The sequence below is a fragment of the Carex rostrata genome, chromosome 17, assembly GCF_964058835.1.
Source record: "Carex rostrata chromosome 17, lpCarRost1.2, whole genome shotgun sequence".
In the NCBI taxonomy this organism is placed as follows: domain Eukaryota; kingdom Viridiplantae; phylum Streptophyta; class Magnoliopsida; order Poales; family Cyperaceae; genus Carex; species Carex rostrata.
The window spans coordinates 8,444,486-8,454,955 of record NC_135934.1 but is presented as its reverse complement, the minus strand read 5'-3'; the positions used below and the strand labels follow the sequence as shown (position 1 = coordinate 8,454,955).

The following is a 10,470-nucleotide window of genomic DNA, read 5'->3' as shown; positions in this document are numbered from 1 at the left end:
TACTTGACCTACTTTATGATATGCAAGGTAAAATCTTGGCCTATGCTAGAAATGTGGATAATATATTAACATGCAGATACAGTAATTATGTATATGCATCGCTCAAGGAGAGGAGAATCTATACGAATTTTATAATTTTTCATATTTCACGAGGCAATAAGCAGAGCAGGCAGGCTTTAATGGGCTTACTTGTGCTGATTTGTTTTCAAAATTGAAAAAACTGTTTGTAATTCTATTTCTTAAATGGGCTTTAAACCAGGCTAAATGGATCTGGATTTTGCATGTCTAAGTGCGTCACAACCCATTTGGAAATAAATCTGCTACGATCCTGAAAGGGATTGTAGGTTCATTTGTTTTGAGATTCGTTCATAAAAAACAACATCTTTGGAGATTCGTCCAACCCAAAAAATAAAAGGTTGGATTTAGAATCGTAGGACCCTACAATCCATCAGGATCTTAGCAGATTTATTTCCCAACCCATTTACCAATTCATAAAGGCAAAATACGTTCGCATATTGGGGTATATCCTTATTGGATCCGGGTTGGTATGGCACTCTTTTGTCGGCGTAAATAATTTTCTTCTTTGTGAAAAGAGATGCCTGTCATCTCCTCTTTGCTGCGTCTAAAATAAATCTCTCCTCTCTCTCTCTCTTTCTCTCTAGAGCGCGCTCGATTGGAGAGCAGCCTCCGGCTTCGGCTCCGAGCGCATCGCCTCGCTTTTGCTCGCCCTCGAGGCTGCCACGTGGCGTTTTGAGGTTTGTTTTCACTAGATTTGCTGTCTTTTATTAGCTCTTTATAATGTTATGTTACGGAGGCGATTAACAGTGTTCGTTGACAATTCCTCTTTATTTCTCCTCTGTTTGTTACAAGCTGTTCTAGATCTTGTTGTTTGTGTATTGCCATTTAGCTTGATTGAGCTTTACGATTAAGATGTAGCATCCCATTTACGATTTATCCGGTTGGTGGATGAAATTGCTGGGCTATCTATTATATTCGTTTTGGGAAATCGATGAACTCTGGTTAACGTATCAATTTTTCTCTTCATTTGTGGTTTTAGCCTCTCTGCGTAATCACAGTTGAACATAACCAGGGATGGTTTTTGTTGATTTTATCAAATTCCTTTAGATCTGTGCATTTATATCAATATACTATATAAATTTTATCTATTTTTTAGTAGTTTAAAATTGAAAGTAGCATTGCACATCACTGCTGTGCTGTGTGCATTGGTCAATGTAGAAAAAAAAATTGCATGAAGAGCTTGATCTCTGCTCCCTAATTCTGGACTAAATCTAATGTACAACAGAAATTAATTAATGCCAATTTGGTGTTAAAACCACTACAGGGAATATTTTTATTTTTTGTATTAATTTCCTGGGAATTAGTCCTTTGAGGCTCAGTAACTAAACCATCTCCAATCATACAAATTACTGCTTTCAGATTTAGCACCTAACATTATTTGAGGTTTTTCATTTAAGAAAAAATATGCCAAGTGTAAATACAATCATGGTTACTTTGTTAAATTGTAAGCTAGATTTAATATATTATTTTCCGTACTAGCTCTACTGTAATGTAAGTACTGCCAAACTTATTTGTTTATTTACCTTTTTTTTGTCTTTGCCAAGTTTTATCCTGAATTGCTTTTATTTTGCCTATTTAAATTTAGTTCTGTAGATCTGCTTAGTTTCAATTGTCTTTGCCAAGTTTTATCCTGAATTGCTTCCTTTTGGCCTATTTAAATCTAGTTCTGTAGATCTGCTTAGTTTTAATATACATAAATGCATTGCCCCAACTCAGAGTAGTATCACCATTTTTAACCAATCTCCATGTACTAAAATTAGGTGAAAAAAAATCAGTAAACTAATTTTAGCTGAAAATATTTGTGGTCCGTAAATTTAGACAGACTATTTTACAATTCCATACATAAGATTTAAAAAAGATATTGAAGAAAAGAAAGCTGATACCCCCCTCTTCCCTTGTTTTTTTTTTCCAGGCTCCATTCCTTGTTCAAATAAAAAACCTAATATACAAGGAAGGAGCTGCACATGGAGGGGCCCAATGGATCTATGACTGATGGTGGGCCTGGACATGCTATAGCCAAATGGAGAAGCGAGGTCTCCCGCAAGTTCCAATATTATTTGGACAAATCAACCCCACATGTCACGGGGAGATGGCTGGGGACGCTTTCTGTAGCTCTGATTTACGCGCTGCGGGTCTATATCGTACAAGGGTTTTACATCGTCAGTTACGGGTTGGGGATTTATTTATTGAATTTGCTTATTGGGTTTTTATCTCCCATGGTGGACCCTGAATTGGAGGTGCCAGATGGACCCTCACTACCCACCAAGGGCTCTGATGAATTTAAACCATTTATAAGAAGACTTCCTGAGTTCAAATTTTGGTATGAGCAAGTAAATCTTTTGCTTTTTCATTTATTTGTTTATTTATTTTTTGAATCTTAATTTAATTTTGTTGTCATGTGTGTGTCTGCTTAAACAGGTATGCAATTACAAAGGCATTTGTGATAGCATTTGTGATGACATTCTTCTCAGTTTTTGATGTACCGGTGTTCTGGCCGATACTTCTCAGCTATTGGATTGTGCTCTTCGTACTCACCATGAAGCGCCAGATCATGCACATGGTCAAGTACCGATACGTGCCTTTCAGTTTTGGCAAACAGGTACCTGCTCTCTCTCTCTCTCTCTATTTCTCTCTATCTCTAGTATTTATACTATGCTGAACTAAATATGTGAAGTTTGTTTTGTGAAGACTTATGGAGGCAAGAAAAGTTCAGGAAACAGTGGTGCAGCTGATTAATGAGGCAATAATTGGAAGTGAAACATACATGCCATGCAAGAAAGGATTGACATCTCGATCGGTCTAATATTGTGCAACACTTGTATTATTTTTAGTGATAGAATCAGAATATCTTCACTGTTTCTTTTCTCCCTATTTTTTTACTGGGTAATGCTAATGCAAATTGCTCATTGCAAGCGAGTATTTTTCGGTCGTAGAGACTGATTTGATCTGTTCATATGTTTTTTTGGTTATAATTCTCTTTCTCCTGTTTGAATTTACGTAATACTTATTTTGGCCTTGCTATCACTGTCAGTAGAAAAGATGAGCATCTTCACTTTTACAAAAGATGATATTTGTCTTTGCTTTAACATAAAAAAAAAAAAAAAGAACTCATGTACACACCTTTTCTTTTGATGCATTTTAAGGTGTTTTTGGTTGTAGATTTAAATGTGCTTCATCTATTATAAAAGGTTTTCTTTGTGTAATTTGGATTTATATATCAAAGTTAATATTAAGCACTAAAAAAGAAATGCATGAAGGGAGTCGAGCGAAAACTAAAGTCTGAATTGATGTAAATCCATGGGAAATTATAAAGCATGAAGGGAGACGGAGTTAAACTAATTACACGACAAATGAATTGATATAATTTCACGGGAAATGATAACTCTGAAAATGGGCACAAAGCGAAAAATAAGGCCAATCAGGTTAGATGAATTATGTTTATTATATAACTACGGAGAGAATCTCACATGTAATATCTAAGCTGAGATTCTCAAATCATCAAAATTAGCATGTAACATTTAAGTAGTATTTTTGCATTTTCAAAATTTTAGTCCTACTGTGTGTGTGTGTGTGTTTTTTCGTATTTTTAATCAATTCAGATTACATTTATGGTTCTTAAAAATCACCAAAACTTGCACACAACATCTAAGTTAGGTCTTTACATGTTTACAAATTAAGTTGTGTTAATTCTAATAGATTCAACAAATATTACACATAAAATTGAACTATAATGTACTTATAATTCCTTTCATCGTTTGTGCTGTGCGTGTTGTATACTAATTTAGTTCATATTTATGATCTTAAATTTAAGTTATTTACACCGAACATGATGTGAATATATTAAAGCAGATTTTATTTGCGTACTTATCTCTGTTTCCAAAGCTTAACATGATATTTATGTAAAAATGTATTTGAAGATTAAAAAAAAATATTTTTCGGAAATTTTTTACTATTTATGTTAGATAGAAACCAGTAATTTTATTTAGATAGTAAAACCTAAAAAGGAGTTTTGAAAACATATAAATTAGAGATAAGTATTTCAGAAATTAATGTATCTTTACAAATTGTTCCTTCAAGGAATCGGTGAGTCCACGTGGAGACAAGAAGCACATGCAAGCGAATTCGTATCACCTAAGTAACATAATATTTATGTTTGAGTAATGATTTCATCCTCTCATTTTAGTCTTAACAATTTCCTTGGCCCTTAATTATCTATGATAACTATCTTCCCATTTTAGTTATTCTTTCTAACTGTCTTGACCCCTCTCTCTCTCCCGATAAGCAAAAAAACGAAATTCACACTCTTCACGGCCTTCATAGCCTCCGCCTCTTCTCTTTCTCGACGTGGTGCACTGTCAAGATCCGGCGAGGAAAGCATGGTGCATCATCGAGATCCAACGAGGAGAGCGTGGTGCACTGTCGAGATCTGACGAGGAGAGCGTGGTGCACCGTCAAGATCTGACGAGGAGAGCATGGTGCACAGTCGAGATCCGGCGAGGAGAGCGTGGTGCACCGTTGAGATCTGATGGGGAGAGCGTGGTGCACCGTCAAGATCTGGTGGGGAGAGCGTGGTGCACCATTGGAGGGGGTCCATGCTAGCCCAGCAAAGGTTGTCAGAGTGCAACATATGAATACTTCATTAATTATATATGAATAGTTCATTAGTTAGATAAGCATACTTCGTGTTGTTAGATTAGAATACTTCATATTTATATTAATTAGTTATAAATACTTCATTAGTTTGATATGAATACTTCATTAGTTAGATTTGAACACGATATACTTACTATAAAAAAAACTTTTTAAATGAATTGAATAGGTATTTTGGAAGAGGTGTCTGATTTTGAATTGTATAAATTATTGCATACATGTATGAATACTTCATAATCTTTAGTATGAATATTATTAGTGTCAGATGTGAACACTTCCTGTAATACTAGGTTGCTAGATATGAATACTTATATATATGAATACTTTATGTTGTCAACAATGAATACTTCATTAGTTAGATATGAATACTTAATAATTAGTATATAGATTCGCTGTAGTGGTCTCCAATCTTGACAAATGTCACTTTCAGACGGTTGCGGTTCCCAATCCAGGTTGTCAGACGTTGTCAGTGGTCCCTCTGGTCATTACTGGTCCCCAATATTAATGGTCCCCTCCAGTTTGTGTTTATATATGACGAATATTATAGATAATAAGTATGAATACTATATGTTTTGACGATGAATAAAATCGCGTTAACTCTGATCATTGGCAGTAGTTACCACGTGCGCGTCAATTAGTGATCTCCCGTTGTACTTTTATTTTATCTTTCAGCGCGGGGGGCAGATAGGAGACTAAATTGGGGGGGGGGGGTACTTAGTCGTTCCCTTTATGTTTGGTCTGGACCGTTCAATCATAATCTGTAGGAAATAAATATGCTACAATTCTAAGGGGATTGTAGAGTTTTAAAATTTCAAATCTAACCTTTCATTTTTTGAGTTGTAGAAATCTTTATAGAAGTTTTTTATGCACGAATCTCAAACCCAATGAAAAATTGGATTTGGAATTTTAAGACTCTACAATCCCCTTAGGATCATAGCATCTCTTTTCTATATTATGCACCTTAAATTGAATTGGATGACAGAAAGTTGTGTGGCTGGGATTTATTGATTTAAAATCGGATTGAATCTGAACCCTACAATCAAATAATTTGTCTTTCTTAGATTAAATACATTCTTTATATGTGTAGAAGTCTAAAATTAATTGAAACCGTACTCACTACACAAATGACCACACGATATATGCAATCAACATTAAAAAAAGCTGCCTTTTAGCGACTTTTCATAGCGCTATGATCAGAACGACGATTCGACGATTCTTTGTCGAACGCGAAAACAGCCAAGCGTCCTTCCACCCCGACTCAACCTTCACCTTCACGACCCCTCCTCTACTCCACGAACCCTCTTTGTTGACCCCCCTGAGTCGCACTCTCCTCCATCCCTGGTGTGCCTCCTCTATCTGCAGCGCCTCCATCACTAGGCCGTCCAGATCCGCCGCCGCCTCATCTCCTTCTTGGTCTCTGCCTCTTCTCTGTCGCACTCTTCGACCCGGCGCTCTCCCTCTCACTTGTTGTCAGGACAGCTTAACCATTGCTTGCTCCGGTGTCAATCGCTGTTTCTCCCCCGTGCAAGGAACCCCTAAGAGCACGTAAGTTTCTCTCTGTCGCTTTGCCCAATAAAAAGTTGAATCGAGAAATAACATAAAATTTTCTTCGCCTCACAAGAAATCCTTTTGTCCATTTTGTGTCGCTCTTCTTCTCTCTAAATGCAATATCAAGAAAGAACATAAAAGTTAGGGATTTAGTAATTCAGTAAATTGGTGTCTTTCTTTCAAAATTTGCACGATTTAGTTGGTTTTCTGTCAATTTTAAAGTTAGGGGTTCAGTAATTTATCCCTCTTTTCAACAAGATAAAAAAGTTTTTGAAATTGATTTTAGAACTGTAAAAAACTTCACTCCTGTACCAGTTAGAACTTCATTGGTAAATACCACCCCTTATTATACCCACCAATGCTGCAATCCTTGTAATCATGTTTATACAAATACTAATTCATGACAACTTCAAGCCAGGTTACTGGCAAGAAGCAATCAAGCCATATTAAATCATGCGGGGCGTGGCCAGGAGGCAGAGAGGCGGTGGTTCAGCACTGAAGGGAATAAATTAAGAAGTAGGAAAAGCAAATGAGAGAGAGGGTTAGTGAGAAGTATGAAATTTGAATTGCTCAAGGCTCTGATCCAGTGATCCCCAACAGAATCAAGGTACATGTAGATTTGCTTCATTGTTTATGTTAATTGTATTAATAATTTCTCAAAAAAATATATGCATATGAGATATATTTATATATAGGATGATAGGGCAACAATAATGTCAGATGCCATAGATTACATCAACGAGTTGTGTCGAACTGTGAATGAGTTGTGTCCAAAAAAAATATCTCTTTTGTGAAATTTGCCCAAATGCCCTAAACTTGTGAAGTAATTGGGAAATTATTTCTCCCCTCTCAATGATTCGAAGATCATTTTTATTTATTAAGAAAGAGAGAGACCTCTGTGCAATTTGTAAACAATAGTCACAATATGTTTTTTTTTTAGCATTTATCTTTTTCTCTTTACATCATTACAATTAATGGTAGCAATGAAAATAGCTCTTGTAAATGTTGGTGCAGCCATCTCTTCTAGGATCTACCCTTTTCCCATATTGCCCAACTCTTGTCTTCCTCACAAGCATCTATCTAGGGGCAAAACTGGAAAAGCAAGTGGGAATTCTATTGTAGGCACTGCCAAATGGTGACATTAACGATTTGACCCGTCTCGGCATTTCTCTGACTTTGGACAAATTATATGTGTGGGAGAAGAGATTATAGAAGGAAGTCAAGGTAGCTTTTTGTCTTTATCTAGGCTTTCGGAAGAAGATCAGTTATACATTGAAAACATGGCCGTGAGTAATCATAATGTAGTTATGCTTGAATTTGAAATTTCTAATGAAGTTCAGCACTTTACTGTTTGACAGCAAAATCTGATGAAACTTCGTTATACATTGGAAACATGAATGTGTGTATTATATACTTGTCTTAATATTAAATTTAATGCTTCAAAATAAAGAAAAGAACTTTGAAAACTTATTGCTGAACTGTTGACCTGGTTGTCTTGGTGCTCCAATTATGATTATGTTTGTTGGATTTTATATGAGAATTGTTAAATTGTTATACATTGAAAATATGTCATTTTGTATGCTAACTATTTTTTTTTCTCTTATAATATGTTCCCGTTGCATCGCACGAATATGTCATTTGGTATGAGAATATTATTTTGTTATCTTATAAAATGCCCCCGTTACAATGCACGGGTACGATACTAGTATTTATATATTTATTTCCTAATCCGCATGATTATTAAAAGCGATGTTGCACTTGGGACTGAATTGATCTAGATTCCAATCGAACCGCTGTGATCCGAACAGAAATATTCTGTTACCTCAGAGGATATTGATTCCAAGCGAGCACCACATATTTTAATTTCGATGCGACTGCTCCTAGACTCTAGAGTCTTCGGTTTTTAGAAAAAAAAAAATCATCAGATCAAAAAGGAGATTTTAGTTCCAGACGCATGCGTTTGCTGCTAACACAATACATAAGGGAATTAATTAATTATTTCATTAAAAAATAAAACACAAGCAAAAAAGTAAGATAATTTATTTATTTTCACACAGCAGAAGCAAAGCAGAAGCACAGTTCAGTTCCCACACATGATCATATTTTATAACAACCATTTGACTTTGAATTTAATTAAGTAGAGGTATAGCGTCTGATGAGTTCTTCGACTGTGGTGTACTTGACTTCTGGATAAAGCTCCGTTGCCTCAACACCGAAAGAAGGCTCGATCTTGAAATTGGTGTGATCTCCCTTTATAAACACTGAGTGATTGATTGACAAAATTATATTTACTGGAATTGGCGACTCTGAAAATTACAAAATCAACATTTATATAATTAGATATAAGCATATTAGCATGAAGACATGAATATTAATTAAATTGAAAATAAGAAAAGACATAACCTTGGATCTGCTTCAAGAGCTGTTCTTCAGTAACATATATACGCTCCAATTTCTTTCCAGTTATCTTCTCATACAATGACACCAACTCGTTTTTGGTGATTGTATTTGCCGCCGGTCGCAAGTACAGAACCTTGTTCAAGGTGCGTGGGTCGTCCGCCGCCTTGATCGTGTACGTACCGTAATCAGCTTCATCGACAAACACTGCCGGAGTATTTCCATCTCCCAAGATAATAATCTTATCGGTAGGCGGCGCCAGTTGACCCAAAGTCGGAAGGTAATAGCCAGCAAAATAGGCGCCTACCACGTAAGTGTACGGTATCCCCTCGGCCTCTATGGCACGTCGGATTGATGCCTTCACTGCAAATATCGACTTGGCGGGTTCCACTGCGTGCACCCGGTCTACGTCATTGCCGAACTCCGATGGAAAGAATCTCTGCATGTTTATAGTTAGGCACATTGCTCAAAAACTACTAAATAATTATAGAATAGCTTAATTAGATCAAATAAATTTTGTATTTTTTACCTTGACATTGCCAGCTTCCTTTATTGCAGCGATGATGTTTGTTTGATCAGCTATCTGAAGGGCACCAACTGTCGATATGACGACATCGACGGCCTTGATTGCATTTACCAAGCTCTCATGGTCATACAAGTCGCCCTGCTCATCAATTAATTAATTTCAACACATAATTATTTAGCAATTTTCCATTGCTTAATTAAATCATCAGGAGCAATAAAGTAAAATTTTTATATAAAAAAAATAACCTTGACAAGAGTGACACCAGAGTCCTTGAAGCTCTCCAGCAACTTGGCCTTGGCAGGATCGGCCGGTGCGAGGTCGCGAACCAGTGCAAATGTGGGGTGGCCCAACAGGGCACTTGCCGATACCACAGATTTTCCGATGTAACCGGTACTGCCGATGATCAAGATTTTGGACTTGTCAGATGCAGATGCCATGCTGCATGCACTGATCAGAGAGGAACTTAATTTTGTTTTAGGAAGATGTGGGTTGTCAGGAACTTGATTTAATTTTGTGGAAGACAGAGATGAGTCAAGTCTTTATATAATTAAGAAATGGGATCAATGAATTAAGGTGACCTGTTGTTGTGGCTGTTGGTGAGTGATGCTTGAAATATGACTTGATGACGACATATATATCGATCTATCAAGAGGTTAATAATTAATTGAATGAACGGAATGCTGGTAATCGGTTGTTTGTATGTATCTTTCATTGTACCTGGACGTAATTAGAGGTGGGTGACTGAGTGAAAGCGTCCCAATACAACGCATGATTGATGCTGAAGTACTGATTAATTTACTCCGTTAATGAATGAATGAATGGATGAAATGTCTACTGATGATAAAGACTAATTATTAATTAACCACCACTCACCGATTCACCAATCCCTTAATTTATTGGCCGGGTGAATTTTCTAGAAGCAGGGGGCCGTACTTTCTCTTTCATTTAATTTTTGCTGGATTTCGATTGCAATGAACCATATCCAATTAAGTAATTAGTTATTACCCTTTTTTAATATTCTTCAATTCCGGATATTCAAAAATCAGTAAGTCATAAATAACAATAATTTAATAATTATATCTCTCTCCAGCACGAATTTTTTATGTGAATTCCATCATGTATTTTATGTTAATTCCATAATGTGAGAAATTACATGCCTGCACTTCATAGATTAAAACTATAACATCATTCATATTTGATTAAAAAAAAAAAACAAATATATAAGGTTCACTATAACAAACACCAATCATGTTCAAAATTTATTTGTCAAC

General features: G+C 36.0%; 2 protein-coding genes across 3 annotated transcripts; one reads left to right on the top strand and one right to left on the bottom strand.

The window, feature by feature from the left end:
- The first annotated feature begins 546 nt into the window (after positions 1 to 546).
- On the top strand, positions 547 to 3,141 carry LOC144568236 (protein RER1B-like). 2 transcript variants are annotated; one of them, XM_078318516.1, is made up of 5 exons: positions 547 to 755; positions 880 to 958; positions 1,991 to 2,398; positions 2,497 to 2,677; positions 2,767 to 3,141. In XM_078318516.1, the coding sequence occupies exons 3-5, from the start codon at positions 2,043 to 2,045 to the stop codon at positions 2,812 to 2,814; spliced, it is 585 nt and encodes a 194-aa protein (XP_078174642.1). In that variant the 5' UTR covers positions 547 to 755; positions 880 to 958; positions 1,991 to 2,042; the 3' UTR covers positions 2,815 to 3,141. The 2 variants fall into 2 exon arrangements, with proteins under 2 accessions (XP_078174642.1, XP_078174641.1); XM_078318515.1 differs by lacking the exon at positions 880 to 958 and having other exon boundaries at positions 548 to 755.
- A 5,122-nt stretch (positions 3,142 to 8,263) lies between these two features.
- Positions 8,264 to 9,721, bottom strand: LOC144568253 (phenylcoumaran benzylic ether reductase Betv6-like). Its single transcript, XM_078318537.1, has 4 exons — positions 9,445 to 9,721; positions 9,203 to 9,337; positions 8,680 to 9,112; positions 8,264 to 8,582 (listed from the first exon to the last, which is right to left on the bottom strand). The coding sequence occupies exons 1-4, from the start codon at positions 9,634 to 9,636 to the stop codon at positions 8,410 to 8,412; spliced, it is 933 nt and encodes a 310-aa protein (XP_078174663.1). The 5' UTR covers positions 9,637 to 9,721; the 3' UTR covers positions 8,264 to 8,409.
- Between the last annotated feature and the right edge of the window lie 749 nt (positions 9,722 to 10,470).

Coding starts and splice junctions, on each gene's coding strand:
- LOC144568253 (XM_078318537.1), bottom strand. CDS start 9,636: ATGGCATCTGCATCTGACAAGTCCAAAATCTTGATCATCGGCAGTACC. Junction 9,113..9,202: donor AGGAAGCTGGCAATGTCAAG/GTAAAAAATACA, acceptor ATAAACATGCAG/AGATTCTTTCCATCGGAGTT. Junction 8,583..8,679: donor GCTCTTGAAGCAGATCCAAG/GTTATGTCTTTT, acceptor TGTAATTTTCAG/AGTCGCCAATTCCAGTAAAT.
- LOC144568236 (XM_078318516.1), top strand. CDS start 2,043: ATGGAGGGGCCCAATGGATCTATGACTGATGGTGGGCCTGGACATGCT. Junction 2,399..2,496: donor CTTCCTGAGTTCAAATTTTG/GTATGAGCAAGT, acceptor CTGCTTAAACAG/GTATGCAATTACAAAGGCAT. Junction 2,678..2,766: donor CTTTCAGTTTTGGCAAACAG/GTACCTGCTCTC, acceptor TGTTTTGTGAAG/ACTTATGGAGGCAAGAAAAG.